General features: G+C 34.2%; 1 protein-coding gene across 2 annotated transcripts; it reads right to left on the bottom strand.

Annotated features, from left to right (window-relative positions):
• Window positions 1-10,052: 10,052 nt before the first annotated feature.
• Window positions 10,053-19,024, bottom strand: LOC130623616 (uncharacterized). Of its 2 annotated transcripts, XM_057439117.1 has the most exons (8): window positions 17,543-19,024; window positions 15,744-15,805; window positions 15,252-15,427; window positions 13,048-13,214; window positions 11,836-11,910; window positions 11,179-11,231; window positions 10,712-10,875; window positions 10,053-10,473 (listed from the first exon to the last, which is right to left on the bottom strand). In XM_057439117.1, exons 1-8 carry the CDS (start codon window positions 17,792-17,794, stop codon window positions 10,187-10,189), a joined length of 1,236 nt encoding a protein of 411 aa, XP_057295100.1. In that variant the 5' UTR covers window positions 17,795-19,024; the 3' UTR covers window positions 10,053-10,186. The 2 variants fall into 2 exon arrangements, with proteins under 2 accessions (XP_057295100.1, XP_057295101.1); XM_057439118.1 differs by lacking the exon at window positions 15,744-15,805 and having other exon boundaries at window positions 17,543-17,794.
• Between the last annotated feature and the right edge of the window lie 18 nt (window positions 19,025-19,042).

Genomic DNA, 19,042 nt, shown 5'->3' with positions numbered 1-19,042 from the left:
GCAGCCCAAGGACTCGAACCCGGGATCGTCGCATCAGATGCACCGCGGGCTCTTATCCACTGTGCCACGTCGTCGGCAAAAGGATTCGTGAGAATCCAGACAACCTTGGTATTTCGGCTAACAAGCCTTCCTCAGCGGATACCAGAGCCAGTATTGAGCACTGCAGGAACTCTGGGGCAGCTCGAGCTATATTCCCCAGTGCCTTTTGTCTCTTTTTTTTTTTTACTGAACGGCGAGACGAAAAGACACTGGAATCGTAGGCCGGAATTCTGCACTTGATTGGTTGGGTATAATTACCGTAATTATACGCATTTCTAAGAATTATGCCGTAACCATGCAAGCACATTTCGACGATGAAAGAAAATGGTGTATAAGAAGTGATAGAAATTTTTTTGTTGTTGTTTTTATTTTCAGTTGTTTTTGGTCACTAAATTTGTTAAAAACATTGTTGGCTTCTGTAATTCATTTGCAATTTACCCTGCAATTTACCCTAAAGAATACATTTGGAAAATGAAAGTCTCACGTAATCTATGGTAAGTCAATTCATTTCTCTTATAATTTTGGTGGTAAAAATATCAGTAATGCCTTCGAGTGTATCAATACTATGTCATGCACAAAGGTATGTAAAAATATATCAACGTTTTTCTGTCTTTTGGTACCTTCTTTGTGTTTATCTATTTCGTGTTTACCTTATGTATTGTGTATATGTAATGAGCATATGTGCATTCCCTCTAATATCTTTTTTGTATTATTTTGGTAATAGATAGGCTACATGGATATAGTTTTAAAATGTGCACTTTTTTGTCACTTCCAGGAAAAGAAAATACTACTCCAAAGAAAGTATATTTTCTTGGTAACACTGAGGATGGGCAGCAAAGATTCTGTAGACTCTGTGGAGAAAGTAACTGTGGGAGATACATACGTATTTTTGGTGGAAGCAATGTGGCAGATGGATTGCCAGCTAAAATTGAAACTGTCACAGGAATCATAGTATCTGACGCAACATACGATGTTATATGCCGAAAGTGTTCAAGATTTATTGAAAACGTTATCAGTTTTCGCAAAAAATGTCAGTCAGTACAATCATCATCAACTAAAAATTATGTTGTTAAACGAATGGCAATTTCTCCTAAAAGTGTGAACAACTCATTTGTAAAAACTAATAAAGGTAGGTAAATATATATATATATATATATATATATATATATATATATATATATATATATATATATATATATATATATATATATATATATATATATATATCATCATCATCATCATCATCATCATCATCATCATCATCATCATCATCATCATCATCATCATCATCATCATCATCATCATCATCATCATCATCATCATCATCATCATCATCATCATCATCATCATCATCATCATCATCATCATCATCATCATCATCATCATCATCATCATCATCATCATCATCATCATCATCATCATCATCATCATCATCATCATCATCATCATCATCATCATCATCATCATCATCATCATCATCATCATCATCATCATCATCATCATCATCATCATCATCATCATCATCATCATCATCATCATCATCATCATCATCATCATCATCATCATCATCATCATCATCATCATCATCATCATCATCATCATCATCATCATCATCATCATCATCATCATCATCATCATCATCATCATCATCATCATCATCATCATCATCATCATCATCATCATCATCATCATCATCATCATCATCATCATCATCATCATCATCATCATCATCATCATCATCATCATCATCATCATCATCATCATCATCATCATCATCATCATCATCATCATCATCATCATCATCATCATCATCATCATCATCATCATCATCATCATCATCATCATCATCATCATCATCATCATCATCATCATCATCATCATCATCATCATCATCATCATCATCATCATCATCATCATCATCATCATCATCATCATCATCATCATCATCATCATCATCATCATCATCATCATCATCATCATCATCATCATCATCATCATCATCATCATCATCATCATCATCATCATCATCATCATCATCATCATCATCATCATCATCATCATCATCATCATCATCATCATCATCATCATCATCATCATCATCATCATCATCATCATCATCATCATCATCATCATCATCATCATCATCATCATCATCATCATCATCATCATCATCATCATCATCATCATCATCATCATCATCATCATCATCATCATCATCATCATCATCATCATCATCATCATCATCATCATCATCATCATCATCATCATCATTCTCGACTTAACGTCCGTTTTTCATGCTAGCATGGGTTGGACGGGGTATATTAATGACCCTCTTCCAATCTGATTTAGACTGTGTTAGATCTAAACTCAACTTCCTCTGTATCAATTCTTTCCTTATAACCTCCTGCAAGTCTTTCTCGGTCTGCCTCTGGGCTTTGCCCCAGGAACTATATCAAGTCTCTACACTTTCTTACCCAATTATCCTCCCCCATTCTTTCCAAGTGCCCCGGCCAATTCAATCTTCTTATCTTGATAACATCTTTAATTCTACGGAGACTTAGCCTGCTTCTTAGCTCATCTGAACTCTTTCTGTCTCTCAAAATAGCGACAACAAGTATGAACAAATGATTAATTTGCAAATGCATTTTCAAGTCATAGGGAATGCTCTGTTCAAGAAACAATGCATCATTTAATGCCTTAATTGTGGCTTCGAAAAACATTTTCCAAAGTAATCTTTGCAAATAGTAATTTACCTGATACTGCTTTCAAAAGTGGTAAATATGCTGCTTTGGATTAAATGTGCTATGCAGAATTTTTAGCATTTTATTATATAGACACCACAAAATCTGAAATAGGTTTCAACGACAAACAACCTATAATTTTGAATGATGAGTCCATGGAAATTAATCACATTCCTTCTACGTATCCATCACCGATACCTCTTATGAATTCTAAACAAGAACTTAAGTGTTAAAAGGTTCGTGCTTGTGTTCGATCATATACACCCAACCAACATACTCAGCCAGAAAAGTATGCTCATCACTTGTTCTTTTTATACTATCCTTTTCGTTTTGAATCTGATTTACTTGATGGTACTTACATGGAGAAGCTTACTATCCAGGAGTTTTAAATGTTGTCAATGCGAACGAACAAAAGTTAGAACCATATAGTGAAATTGTTGACGAAGCTTTTACAACCTTCAGAGCTGACATGGACACTAATCAAGATCCATTTGCACAACATTAATCAACAGGTGTATGCTCAAACTGGTGTTTTCAGAATATCAAAAGAACACTATGCAAGGTTGCACCAAGTTGTACCAATTGGAAGGACTGATACTGACATTAATGTGGTAAAAAAAAACCTGTCATCACCGGTTATCAAAAGAACTCAGTTTCCACTGATGCTTTCTTGGGCTTGCACTGTCCATAAAGTTCAAGGTTTAATTTTACCCAATGCTGTTATTAGTTTTGATTTATCAGACAAACTCAATTCAATCCAGGCCAAAAGTATGTTGCTATGATTCGTGTTACATCTTTAGCTGGATTGTATTTAACAGGTGAATTTAAGCAAAAGGCAATCAAGGCAGATAAACATGCATCTGATGAATATGAAAGGTTGAAAAGTATATTACCACCATTAGTTTTTTGGCCTTTAGAGAAAAGCTCCTTTGTGATCACTTTGTTGAATGTCAGATCTTTATCGAGACATGCTATTGACATTCAGCATGATGAGGAATTGAAAGAATCGGACATATTATGTGTAACTGAAACCATAGTCTGTAGAGTATGCTGAAACCCAATTGTTACCTGACCATGACATGACAGAAATAACAGGTCGACTTCCTATGTTTGATGTTAATACTAATTCTGATTTAGACAAATTTAAAAGTATTGCAGTGTGTTACAGAGATTGTTTTCCTTTTATTTACCAGAATGATACTCCTGGTTTCCCTTTAGTACAAGTTAGGAAAACTTCGTTTGCAGAGGAACTTATTTCTGTAGGAGTTTTGTACCGGTCAAATTCTTCATCTTTATCATCTTTTTGTGATGACCTATGTGGGTGTTTGAATGCACAGGATTTTCATATTGTGTTAGGAGATTTTAATGTTGATTATTTCAATCCAGGCTCACATCGACTTGCAGAATTATTACGTAACTATACTATGGTTGTGCAAGAGCCAACTCATATTGACGGTTCTCTTCTTGATCATCTTTATATTAATAATAATGTATTTGATCATGCAGAAATTGAAACTGTAGTAAAATGTATTTATTTTTCAGATCATGATGCTGTGAAGATCAGGCTGGCCTGTAAATAAACATAACAAAGAGAAGCAAATTATGAAATGATCATGTGTATCTATTAGCAAGAAATGAAATTAGCAATTAGCGAAGAAAATGGAATAATTTAAAAGTGCAATATATATGTATGTAGATAGCCACAATGATAGCAGCGGGAGGGGTTCTTTTTTTGTTTACATGTGCATGTTTTCATAGGAACTTTCGGACTCAGGGCATGTTGTTTACAGTAATAAAATAAAATAATAAATTTATTAACTGATTACAAAAGAGCAAATTTCTTATGCAAAACATGTACTTGCTCAATATTTTGAATTATTTATTTTTTTGTATTTTATCTGTATCTTTTTTATTTTTGTATAAATTTATATAAAGTTTTTCGGCGACATCAAAGGAAAATAACGATATTCACTTTGCCTGTTACAAACAGACACAGTCTCTGTATTATTATAAGAGACTAGTCGATAAAGACCCGTGGAAAAATCCACTTAGGCAATAGGACATTGAAAAAGTTGGTTTGCTGACGTCAGCATTGCAAATCCAAAAAAAAAATTGGCGAAATTTACTTTATTAGTTGCCTGTAACGTGTAGAGGTTGAAACGCTGATCAAAATAATATATAGGATCATATCTTTTCTATGAACGACTAAGGACATAAAAGGGTTTAAAAATTTTGTTGACATCAGCAATGGCCCGTTAAAACGCAAAAAAAAGTTCAAAAATTTATATCCCTGTTACCTTCATCGTATAGACCTTGAAACGATGATCAAGAAAATGTATAGGATCATGTACTTTTGACAAAAGGTTGCAGAGATATTGGGGTTAAAAGTTTTTTGATGACGTCATCAACCCGTCCATTCCAAAACGGATTGGGGAACCAGGTTTTGGAAAATTACCCAAATTGGTCCTAGGTGCTCCCTAGTTACCTACACGGTGAAAAATCATTGACGTCACCACCTCGTTTCCAAGTTATTTGGCCTCTAAGTTTTAGGATCACTGTAATGGCTTCATTAATTTAATATAGGATATTGACGTTAAAGTAGAGCTATTGACGTCGCGCCGTAACGTCAGAAAATTTAACATATTAGACATAACATTTTCGGTGACATCAAAGAAAATGACGATATCCACTTTGCCTGCTACAAACAGACACAGTCTCTGTATTATTATAAGAGACTAGTCCATAAAGCCCGTGGAAAAATCCACTTAGGCAGGAGAACAATGTAAAAACTGGTTATTTTGGACTTTTTGCTGATGTCAATAGTGCATATGCAAAAACAAATTGACGAAATTCAGTTTATCCGTTACGTCTATTGTGTAGAGCTTAAATTGCTGATCAAGAAAATGTATATGATCATGTGCTTTTGATGAGCGGTTAATGAGATATAAGGGTTTAAAAATTTTGCTGACGTCAGCAATGGCCTGTCAAAAGTACCAAATTTTTTTGTTAGAAATCTGTATACCTGTTGCCTTCATCGCATAGATCTTGAAAGGCTGATCAAGAATATGTATAGGATCATGTACTTTTGACAAACGGTTGCAGAGATATTAGGGATTGAAGGTTTTTTGATGACGTCATCAACCCGTCTATTCTGAAACGGATTTGGGGACCCAGGTTTGGGAAAATTACCCAAATTGATCCTAGGTGGTCCCTAGTTACCCACGCGGTGAAAAATCATTGACGTCACCACCTCGTTTCCAAGTTATTTGGCCTCAAAGTTTTAAGTGCGCTGTAATGGCCTCATTAATTTAATATATAAAATATTGACAAAAAAAAACTCGAAAAACTCGAGCATTCCAGTGGTAAAAAATATCGTCTTTGCAAAAGTCACAGACAGACAGACAGACAGACAGACAGACAGACAGACAGACAGACAGACAGACAGAACTGGCGTATTATTATATAGACTAGTCGATAAGGCCCGTGGAAAAATCCACTTAGGCAGAAGGACAATGGAAAAATAGGTTGTTGCTGACGTCAGCAGTGCAATTACAAAAAATTTTGGGGAAATTTAGTTTATTCGTTGCCTGTACTGTGCAGAGGTTAAAATGCTGACCAAGAAAAATGTATACGATCATGTCTTTTTGATAAGCGGTTAATGAGAGTTTTAAGGTTTTGCTGACGTCATCAATTGCCAGTCAAAGCCCTAAAATTTTTTTTTAGAAATTTGTATACTTGCTGCCTTCATTGTATAGGTCTTAAATCGCTGATCAAGAAAATGTATAGAATTTGGGAAACTTACCCAAATTGGTCCCAGGTGGTCCCTAGTTACTTACGCAGGAGATGACGTCAGTTATTTCCACCCGTTTCCAAGTTACTTAGCCTTAAAATTAAAAGTGCAATGCAATGGCTTCACTAATCTTAATATACTCTCCTTTGACGTCAATATTGTTTTAACGTTAAAGTTTGCTAATTTACAGAACAAATTTATAAGCGATGTTTTATAGACTTTATCAAAGAAATTTTATCCACTTTGCAAAAGTCACAGACAGACAGACAGACAGAACTGGCGTATTATTATATAGATTATTGTTCATCTTATGAAGTCTATTTCATATTCATCTGAAGATTCTTTTTTTTTTCATCGGCAGGTTTTGTGACCATGCTTGATTTATAAGATTGGATTGCATGTTCGAACCGATAGGTTTCCAAGCTTCATATTCATTCTTTAGATTCAGCCTGTGTTAATTACAAAGAGAATTCTAGAATTGTGTCGGCTAACAAATCTCTTCTAGACAAGTTACTATTATGTGTTAAAATCGTTGTGGTAAAATAACGTTGTTTCCGCATTAGTCCTTTAAAATTTTAGCTATATCATTATACCCGTATACGTCTGTCTGTCACGGAAAATGATAGCTTAGCTGCGCATAGCTGCACATAGCTGCTTTCCTCTAACCACGACTAACCATGATTCTGCGCCTATTATTCATGTGTGACACGGTTTACATGTAATAAGCGTTCAACCTGGTAATAACAACGGGCTGTATTGTATGTGTTTGATTTAAATTGAAATTGTAAATAAGTTTTTATGGAAAAGGCTATTACGCCTATACTCATTTGTGACACCATTTACCTGTAATAAGCGCTCAGTCTGATGTCATGATAAATTTGCTAACGTTTACTAAAATACTTACTATTTTTTTCCTATGGCGGGGTAACAACGGGTTGTACACTGTGCTAAAAGGGTATTAAACATAAACGCATGTACAACACGGTTTAAGATGGGCAGTTAGAGCTTGACTTTTATTTTCTTGACTACTTTTTGCTGACCATGTTCTAATTACTTCCATGAACAGTTTAGTCTGGATTTTATTTTTCCCCTCTGATACATAATTACAAACATGCAAGTAATGCAAATGGAAACGCAGCTAATTATTTCTTTCATCAATATCTAGATCGGCATTACATCCACATGTTATTCTTGTCTTGGCAGGAATGCGTACACTTAAAATATTTTTTGGATGTTTTTTCGAATTTAAACCGCAGTTTCTCATATTGTTGATTAGTTGTTCACATATTAATACAATGCAGGCTAGTCACACCAGAAAATAAAATAAGATGTTCTGGGATTGCCTCTTCTTCATGTTCTGTTCAGAAGTTACCAGCCTTGCTCCCAGGGCATTTTGCTTTGTTAATAAGTTGTCACTCCGTAATAACGATGCAGGGGCCACAAGACCCTGAAGACGAGGTTTTGAAGTTAACATATCCATTAGGTATTGGTGTGTTTTAATATTCTTTTCTTGTTTGAAAAAAATGTTGCCATTGGAAATGTAGTACAAAAAACAGCATTTGGTATACATTTGCGTTATTCCAGTTGATAATTAATAACGCTCTTATGCGATTGTTCACAATTGACGTCAACCGTTAGGAGAAGAGGGAGTTACCGTAAATGATCAAATAAACACCCTCGGTCAATTAAACGCCCCTGTCGAATAAACGCCCCCTTCCGGAACTGCGGTACTGCTAATGCAGAAACCTCAGAATATGTTTCATCAACCTTTTTCGTTTTGGTGAAGATGAAACCGTTTGATCCTTATTTTTCATACGATTTAACCGAAAGGGGCATATTTAGACTACAAAAGGGTCTGTATTGAGTGCTCTTGCCTTAAAACACCCTTGGATCGCTTCCCGTTGTCAGTAAAAAGAAATACTAAGTTATACTGAGCAGATTCTATTCTATTTTTAATGGGAAACTTATAATCTTTGTTCTCATTTCTCTGGTAATTCAAGTCAAAATGTGTGTATTTTTAATTTTTGTAAAAAACACCCCTGTCAATTAAACACCCCTGTCAACTAAGCACCCCCTCTAAAGAGTCAATTTTTGAAGAAACGCCCCCGGCGTTTATTCGATCATTTACGGTACGTTAAAGTTAAAGCTAGTTGACCAACCTTGTCCCCAGGCCTATTTTTCTCTTTTTGACAATCTCGGACAGCGAGAAGAAATTATTTCTTCGCGCCGTCTTGGATATCAAAAACAGCGAAAAATTGCCCTGGGAACGAGGTTAGTTCGAACAGCTCATTTTAGGAAAATATAGCTACGATGTATGTTTTCTTCAATACTAGCGAGGAACAAAAAAAAAAAATCGGGAAGCGACTTCTTTGAGCCAGACATTAATACATTTAAACTTTGTTGATAAAGAATGTGAATGTTATGCAATTTAAAGCTCCTTGGTTTAACCTTTAGACATTGAACAATTTTTTCGAAAAACTCGAAAATAATAATTTACGTATTCTTTTCCCCAGCTGTAGTAACGTTGACAAAGCTACTGGTTATTTGACACCTCGAATACAAATAATCACAAATCATGGTTAATAATTGCATGTCAATGTTTCGACCTAACTGAGACGTTATTTGGCGTACTTCAGAAGCTACAGGTGTAAAGGCGGTGATACACGATTCGATTAATCGAATTCGATTTGTCGAAATTATATTGAGTATTAAAATGAAATCGAAACTTAACAGGTAACAAGGCAGTGATACATGATCCAATTAATCGAATTCGAGTTATCGAAATTATATTGAGCATTAATGTAAATTGAACAGATTTTTGATAAATTCCTTTCGATAAAATGTCTTTAGAGAGTGAAGAAAGAGTTGAACTCGCTGCTGTTACAGTTATTATTATAACAACTACAAATTTAAGAAAACATTAGAAACGGAGTGTGTTATTTGTTACTAAACAAGTTTCGGTTAGAGCGAGAAGTTTTTTTAATTTTCTTTTTTGATAAAAATCTCGTTAAATTCTTTTTTATCTTTTTTTGTTTTTAAACATCCTCTAGTAATGTTTATTTTTGACATAAAAACTCACGTTTTTCTGAACGCACATTTGATGTACAAATTTTAAGCATTTTGATTGGCTAAAAACCTTTCGATTAATCGAAAAAAATGAACCGGTCCGACTTTTTAAAAATCGAATTCGACAAGTCTGAGCATGCTGAAAGCATACGATTTTTGCATAATATACGATTCAATTAATCGAATTCGACTAATCGAATTCGAATAATCATATCGTGTATCACTGCCTTAAAATTACAATATATTATTTTGTCTGGTAAATTAACTTAATACAAAAATTCAACATAGCCATGGAATCTGCTTTCTTCAATGTATTAAAATCCTTTGCCAAGACAAAAGCATAAATGAACACACCAAACTCTTTCTCAGGCCCCTGAAAAGTTAGCAAACAAATTGTAACTAAAGACTCAAAAAACTAAGTGCAAAATATTTACTATTTACAAAACTTTACTTCGTGAATACATATCTTTTCAAACTTAGAAATATAATGAAAATATTTCTACAATCTAGTGTAGAAATTTTTTTGTTGTTGCCACAGGGAGACACAAGTTCAAATTTGTTTTTCAGGCCCCACGTAATCAAGGTCGAAACCGTCTTTTCTCAACATATCCCTTGCTCGTTCTTGATTTTTTTCTTTCGCAATTCGTTGTGACTTCTTTTTCCATTCAGAGAATACTTCATCTACATTCTTGTTTTTATTTTTGAACTGCCAAACTTTTATGTTAAATGCATGCTTTGAACACGTGAGTAACCTCAAAACCAACGAAAGCACAAGGACTGTTGCTGGTCCAATCATAAGATAAAAAATTGTGGGCAAGTATGTAGGAAGAGGGCATTCTATACAAAAAATGAACACATAAATTAAACATTGCGTTGTAATACATTGAACATTGAGCATTGAAGGATACAAAATTTAACTTTATTGGGATTAGCTACAACATTTTTTCATCAGATTTTTAGCTAAAAATCAGCCTATCCCAAACCCAGCAGAAAAAAGTGCCATCAAAAAATAAAACTATTTTAAACTTTAAAAAAAAAAATTAATCAAATGGATAATTCAAAAAGAGCTTCTTACCTGGTTTTACAACTTCTGTCTTCCAATAAAATATTTCTAACATGGTCTTTTCATTTACAAAGCTTTGATCTCGATAGTTATACAGAAATCCATTCGGAAAATCAAATGTCCAAATGCTGAATAAAACTGTGAAATTGATGAAGTAGGTATTTCCAGTTCTATTGCTAAAAATAAAAGGAAGTAATCTCTAGAGAATATGAAACAGGCAAAGTATAGTCAAGATGGCCACTCAAAGATCAACTAAAATTTCCTCCCCTTTTTCAGGCTCTCCTTAGCTAAAAATTCTGACATTTGACTGTTCAAGGAAGAAGGAAAAATGCAATAGACATGAAGAAAAAAAAGGAAAAAAAATGACATTGAAAAAAATTATATAATAAAATGAAAGCATCTGCCTTAAAAGGACTTGGTAAAAACACCAAATTCTTGTTTTGTTTGATTGAAACTTTTAGAAATTTTAAATATCTTACAATCCATATGAGATATTTGAAGTTATTCCACTTGCTGTTGGTTTCGTATCAAACTGAAAGAGATTTATTATGATTGCTTAGTAATATTAACGGTACTCTTAACATGCATATACAGCAAAACGATCTCTGCCGATTTCAAAAAAACACAGCAAGCCGTTAACAAGTAGTTAATCTTTAGCAAAAACTAAAACTAAAAATCTAAAGTAACAACATCAATGCAGTTTACCTAGCCAGACAGCCACGAAATTAATTGATGTATTATACTAATGTGATTAAATAATATCTTAATATGTAAAAAGAATTAAAAGGGTACTGAGATAAAGTCAAAAATAATCAACCGAAAGGATCACAAAGCGCACGGGAGTTTGTAATCAAAGTGGTGTATTAAATTGCGGCGAAATAAGAGAATCCACTGTTACTGTGACACTATTCTTTCACAGATAAACAGATTTTGCGCAGACACAGACAACGGCTGCACAAACTGGTCAGTACTTTACCTCAATAGTAAAACATATTCTGGTCCTTAGATTATCAACCGTCGCACATGTACCGGGAATCACTATTTCGTGAACACCTAGTGCAAAGTAGCGAGTCAGCTACCATTTTGAATAAAATACAGGACTTAAGAAAAAAGACTACAAAGACCAGATTATTTACCTGATACCATTTTTGATCGAAAGGAAGAAATTTTTCAAGTGGATGAACATACGTTATCTTTGGCCAAGAATCATCCTAAACAAAGTAACACAAAAGTTTGACAAAAAGTTACATTTTTGACACAATTCAGGTCGGTATGTTTTTATCAAGTAATTTGACACATCTAAAACGTTGTCATCCGTTTTTCTAACCGTTTTAGCCATTTTCTGAAATATGTGATGACGTTATCTTGCACTGAATGGTTTCCAAACTTTGTTATTCCAATTTTTGTCTGATGTGCCAACAGACTTTCGTGACAAGTTTATGTGGCAATACGATGTTTCCTTAGTCATCATAAAAGGAAGAAGGGTTGGTGGGATTTACCACCATGCCCTTCCTCCTCCGCCCCAGCTTTTCAAAGCCCTATAAAACTCACTCTGAACTCCGCTGAGGTTTTGTTTCTAGTATATACAAATGTCTACGTTCTTTACTTACAACTATAAGATGCTTTTCATAAGGATATAAAAACAGAAAAATAAGCAAGTATTATACGCCCTAACGAAAAACAATGTTTAACTTAAGTTGTCCCCTTACAATCGTCCACTTACGGTTAGGTGTTTCTTCCAATTTTTTGTCTACCAGCGAATTTAAAAATTTAAAATAGCAATTTCAAAGCGATAAAAGTTTTCAAGACCTTGGGACCCAGCAACCAGGACCCAACCACCGGCCACTCCGTAATAACGGCTTAGGGGCCACAAGACCCTGGGGACGATGTTGAAGCTACGTAATAAGGACTTTAGCGTCAGTTTTCTGTTGTTTGGGAATCTGCTAAGATAAAATAGGTAAAACGTTCTAGGAACAAGGGTAAAGGTCCATCTAAAATGTATATCAATCAGTCCATTCTCAAAATTTAACGACGAGATTCTTATCCCCTGCAAACTTTAAATGTTATAACTCTGGTATGTCGAAACGTTGTTGAACCTATGAGAAAGCACTCGTTTTTGAGTAGACCCTTCTAAATTACAAAAAAATAAACATTCTAAAAATTAAACAGTTATTGGAAATTAAGGAGAAGACCTATATAGTTTATGTTGATACAGCTCGTCAAATTCATTTTTTGCCCAATTCAGGAGACATGACGGTTCAACTATAGAGTGGTTTTTGCCCGACTTTCTTACGGAATATCTTTATGTTCGTCTGAGGGGCAACAGTTTTTCTAAACCTGTTTTCTACCTCACAAGCTTGTTTGGTCAACCCTTCAATAACAACGCCACAAGGATAAACGCTACTTTTGTTATTCGTCGCCACACTTATCTGTCCATTTGTAAATTCCGGAATGCCACTTCTTTTCCATATCTTCGAGAATTTCTCTACAGTCTCACCGCGTGGGGTAGATTTGTCTGAAAAAAAATGAAAGTAATAAGGTTCCACTTTTATTAAAAGCATCTTTTTTATAAAATCTTAAATTTATTTTAAAACGGAAGATTTTAAGTCATAATTTTATAATTTTGTTGGTAACTAGGGTAGTACTAACCGTGTGCCTATCCCATTCACCCACACCCAGCTAAAATATTTACCTATATACCCAGCCAACCACCCACCCTTATTCACCCCCACCCAGACAAAATATTAACCCTCCGACCCCCACCTAGCCAAAATAAAAACTTTTTAGTGACTCTACTGCCACCTTGTAAGCCACAATATTTTCATATTGAAAAAACATAAAGAACTCTAATACTCTTCCTCGTCAAAGTTTTTAAGGCAAGCTTCCAAAAATATGCATATAGTTTGGTCCATAGTTTGTTTTTTCCGTACAACCAATTTTTCATCTTGGGTGATCACATTTTCTTTGATATTTTGGATATTGATCCCGACAAGTTAGCCCTCTAATACAGTTTAAATCCAGTTTCTTTTTGTTGTCGGGAATCAGCAAATGTCAAATTATCATCAGATGTTGCAAGTATAGATCCTGCTTCCGGCGCAGTGTTCAACTTGGACAATCTATCGACATGTAAACTTGGTTATTGAGTATGTTTTCGTCTTTGTTTATAACTAGGCTTTCTTCCAGCATTTTTTGGACCCTGGTAGGTATCATCGCTAGTGTTTTTTTTAAATTTCTTAATGGGACATTTTGCTAGCTATGCCAATCATGTTTTGGCACTTTAAATCTTGAATATTCCTATGGCAAAACGCAATTCCCATTTATACATAGCACGAATTACGTCATTTTCTTCTATTTCGACGATTTGAGTGAGATTCTCAATGAAGTTTATTATCCTATCTTTTAGAGAGATGGCAAACACAAAGCAGCTTTCATGTAATGTTCTTTTCCAATTTTTTATTTTCTTCAGTGCCGTCTCCTCATCATCTATTACTAAAACTCTTCCATATCCTCCAAACACCTCTGTTATTATACAATCATTTTCATTGTCACTTGAATCTTCATATTTGGAAAGACTCAATTTGAACTATATATTCAATTTATAGTGCAGCCGAAAAAAAACTAAAACAATGTTGCAAAATAAGAATCTTGCTGTATAAAATACTCGGGTAAATATTTTGGCAGGGTGGGAGTGAGTGAGGCGAGTGGGGGTGGGCATACGGCTTTGTTCTGCTCGTTAACTATATCTTTGTTGTTTACTTCTTGTGGAGGTCTATTATATATTACTAAATAACATGGTAGTTTAATTAATCCATATTATAATGCCCGTATACGTCTGTCTGTCTGTCTGTCACGCAAAATGGTAGCTTAGCTGCGCAATAGCGAGAAGCACGCAATGCGGTATAAAAAGGACGGGCGAACTCGTGGATTTTCCACGGACTATCGACTAGTATGTTATGATTGTTACAATGAAATTGATAGATTATGCACTAAAATAAACTCACATTAGAGATAGTATCTGATTACATAAGGGCAAAGCGCTAAAGCTCTCAGCTGTCTGTTTTGGAGAGTGTGTGCAACCTTTTTTGATAAACCATGCGTGTTACCCTGGGCAACAACAATAATGGCAACTCCGTCCAACAATAAACAAAATGGTAGACACAGGTGCGTTAATCACGCAGCAGGTTAGTTTTACTTGTTTAAAGAGCCCTGTACGCCAGCAATGGAGCATGCTCAACAATTTTAATAAAGCAGACGTTGAGGGATTCAAAGATTTAAAAAAGGGCGGTATATTGCAGGTCTAACGTTACAGAATTTTTTTTGTTTAAATTTAGTCAGAGGAAATCTTTCTTTCTAAAAACTAGTTTAGTAAATGATGCAGCCATTTTTGATTTTCTAACGTTATCAATCTATGTAAATATGTCTTCCATTTATTGAGGTTCGTCGATGCTGACGTGAGCATACTGAAATATGTGATCGCATATTGTCTTCGAGCATTTTAAGCAGACGAATAAGTAGACAGTTTGGATTAGGTATTGGCGCTATTTGATTTTACCTTTACCCAATTCTTTGTATCCAGTCTTCCATTCAAGCGACATGGTCACATTTAAAATGTTACCATCTAAAACAGATTGTGCAAGTTCTTCCGAAGTATGATTGATGCTTTTTGCTAAATCATGTTGAGACCAGGTTGTAGAAATCAAAACAGGTATTTCATTGGACCCATCAAAGCTAAACATAAAACAGTGCGAAACTTAACTGCGGAATGTATTATAGTGAATTTTGTTAAACCTTAAGATCTGCATTGATAAATTTTAGGAAAAGTATCAACTGCAAATCGCACTATTAAATTCTAATTTTCCTGATAACGTAGGAGATTGGTAATAAATTTATTCCGCACTTTCTAGTATTGTTTTCCGACTGAATGTAAAGAATAATATAATATTTGAAAAACAATTAATTAATTCGTTCTTTTTTGTATTGTCGCACTTTTTTCTATTGTTTTGGTAAGCCAGTTACGTTATACAAATGCAAATAAAATGCTTACTTAAACTGTTCTAAGACTTTGACATATGTGATTTTACCACCTTTAAACGATGCTTTAGAAATCTAAAAACAAATGTGAAAGTTTCTTATTTTTTTATCTTTGTCATATCAGCACTCCTATTTCTTAATCTCACGCGTTATACAGCTTAAAGAGTTGTTTAATGATCGAATAACTCAAGATCTGCAACTTGGTTTGCGATAAGCTGGTATAGGCCCTAAATGTTTACTCACAAAATTTGATTACAAACCGACATAAAGATCCCAAGTTATGGGATCATTAGCAAAAAATTAAGATGTCTTGGACGGGCAAACGAGTGCTATTTTTACAAACAAATTTATGTTAATTAATTTATCTATGTATTGATAAAGTTTGATTGCACATCCCTTAACAGGTCTAAAATTATTGATAACAGAAAGCCGCATAATTAAATCTGAAATCTTTTAATGTGAATATCTTGAGAACGGAAAGCATTTTTAAGTCCAACATCATTTTATACCTTGGGTTTCCTTTAAAATTGATTTGTGTGTTTTCAAATGGCTAAACGCGATGGAATATTTATCTTAACATAACAAAAAATGTTAATTTGTTATTTTATGCAACCTGATTAGTTAAATACGCGCCGGTCTTGATTGGCTCAATGGGTGCACGTTGTAGTTAGTTTAATGCGTGCACATCTATATTGGCACACGATTCTTACGTAGATTAAAAAAGTCAGTAAAAGTACACCTAAATTACTATTTCGTGCATGGAGATATATACTGCGTAACAGGTAGCATGACTTTCTTAGCCTGAAAACAGAATAAAGAGGTTAATAATGCAAAAGATATATTTTATTTACTATAAGTTGATTTATTCATTCACCATTTTGTTTTAAAATAAATTATAAAATGTTAATGACTGGAAAGTGCGGTGTTTACCCTACCTTCGATTCCCGATTTACTTTTTTACCCCAGCCACACGTCAGGCGCACATTAGCAACGTCATCGTGCTTTCGTATGAGTTTCAAAATATTTTCTGGAAAAGCTTCTGTTTTCCACAGGAATGTTCAAAGGAAGATTGCGTATTTCTGTAAAAAACCTTATAGAGCGACAAGTGTTTTTCTCTGAAGTTATAAAAATGAGACCTAGGCCGAGCCTCATTTCCAGCGCCTGTTGTCTCTTTTCCATATCAGGACGTAGGCTACATTTCCAAGCAAGATTTGTTAGGGAAGTTGTATCGAGGGTTCTTTATTTATGTCAGACTTTTAAGTTTTATTCAAATTAGAGCACCACCTTGTTTTTCCTTTTTTAAAATAGTTTTTACCAAAAAATGTTCTGTGTCTGTCGAATATTTTAACTTCGCCCTGTTTTTTTATTTATACAGTAATATGATTAGAGTAACCTCTTGTTGACATCACAAGAGAAAAAAATTGGTTTTAGCTGTCACCTGTTAGGTAAGTCAAAAGTCATGTACCATTTAATAGTGGTGCATGACTCTTGACTTGCCTATATAGCTTAAATTTTGGCAGTATAAGAGTCGTTAAGTTTTTGTACCTTTTTTTTTTTGTAAACATTTTTTCTTACACATTTGCTGAAAATTTGTAGAGAAGTTAGGGCCAAGGTTGGGGTGTGAAAAATATTCTCACTTCCAAATATGGTACTTATGTTTGTATAATAAAATAAGCATAATAAAGAAAGTCGCAAAATCAATAAACGACACTAGTATCTAAAAAAAAGCTTTTTAATTAATTCTACAAAATAACAGAAAAACACTTGAAAGTTTAAAATTTAAATTCTGAAAGGGTAGTTAAAGTCTATTACCTGACTTCTGTTGACTGGTGTTGAATTAAAAGGGATACTGAAATCTTCAGAAAATGTGATTCCCTTCTGTAGTTTTTTTTTGATTTTTTCAAGTGGCTTGGAGCCATTTTGGAAATACTCTTTAACAGATGATGCGACTTTAAAACGAGTGGAAATATTCGTTGTAGCAGAAATGTATGAAGGCTCCTTTTTATCGTGATCACAAAAGCTTTCCACAGCTCCGAAAAAAAATATGACAATGCTTACGTCCATGTTGATCAAAGAAAATTTTTTTTCGTTTGGCAATTTTTAGATACATGCTTATTTCTGTTTTCGAATGATAAATTATTTAAATGTACGTCTTTCTTTTCTCTAAAATTTCTATGCAAGTTAAAAATTTAATTAAAAAAAGCATGACGAAAGTCTAAAAAAAAGACACCAAGTTTTGAATTTTCTCTCCGTGTGACGTAAGAAAGATCCCAGCGTATTTTTTCTTACCAGCGGGAACTCCGAATAGTAAGAGATGTGGAAAATTATCAGGACATCCTTTTTTCCTTAATATATTGATGGCAAACGTTTTCCCGAGGGAACATAAGAGTTGATGACTTGTGCTCATTGGTCGATTGTAATGCGGGGTTTGTTCTGAGAAATTAATTCGCATCTATTGGTAGATTTAGGAGGTTTTCTTTAAAATTTGGACTTCACTCTTAGACACATTCGTTTGCGTCTAAGTTTTCGAATAAGAGAAACTCCATTTTGATAACTTTAAAAAAAAGTTTAGTTAACTAGCTAACTAGCTTGGTAGCAATTCGAAATATATACAGAACCTAAATAACACTGAAATTGATTTGTTTTATATTTTTTTCTTTTCAAAGATAAGTTTTGTTATTTTCAGTGAATTTTTTAACCAGATTTCTTCAATTGTGGTGAATTTACGCAAATGATATTTTTCATTGCGTAATAATCTTACCTAAGGTGGTGATTCCCCTAAAAAAATTTCAAGAATCGTCTTTTACGTGTTTTCAGACGACAAATTTATCTTAGAATACGGTGGTAAGTAGCGCTAATTATAAATTTCGGTTTATATAGTTCAATCTGGCACTTTTCGCAAAAAAACTGCATAGCAACGCCCATAGCGACCATTATTGTCATTTTTAGGGAGCTTTCTGCATCTTGTTCCATGTTTAACGCCTTAAAATCTCTAGATGCCACTTTGGAACCTCTCAAGACAATAAATTACAGTTCTAAATGTGAAATGTATTGTCCCACAAGCAGTCAGAAAGCTGCATTAACAGTGTACCCACCAAAGTGCACTCGTCGTCAATTAGATTTAAGACTTAGATATTTGTTGCTTTACAGGTCAAAATAGTGCTGCCTTTTTTCAATCCACAAGTCAAGAATGTCTATAAAATAATCTTTAAACAAGTCTTTTTGCCGCTTAAGTTCGGAATCCACGCGAAACAATACCCAACCGACAGGTTTACATGTTTCGTATTCATTCTTTAGATCCAGGTTGTGTTT

The sequence above is a fragment of the Hydractinia symbiolongicarpus genome, chromosome 13 (assembly GCF_029227915.1).
Source record: "Hydractinia symbiolongicarpus strain clone_291-10 chromosome 13, HSymV2.1, whole genome shotgun sequence".
In the NCBI taxonomy this organism is placed as follows: Eukaryota; Metazoa; Cnidaria; class Hydrozoa; order Anthoathecata; family Hydractiniidae; genus Hydractinia; species Hydractinia symbiolongicarpus.
The sequence above is the reverse complement of the archived record's forward strand: the minus strand, read 5'-3'. Positions and strand labels throughout refer to the sequence as shown.

Excerpts from the sequence above, each read along its gene's own strand:
- LOC130623616 (XM_057439117.1), bottom strand. The coding sequence starts at position 17,794 with ATGGACGTAAGCATTGTCATATTTTTTTTCGGAGCTGTGGAAAGCTTT. Across the intron at positions 15,428-15,743 it reads AAAGTCTTAGAACAGTTTAA|CTTTGATGGGTCCAATGAAA; the intron begins GTAAGCATTTTA and ends TTTTATGTTTAG. Across the intron at positions 11,911-13,047 it reads TGACCAAACAAGCTTGTGAG|GATGATTCTTGGCCAAAGAT; the intron begins GTAGAAAACAGG and ends TACTTTGTTTAG.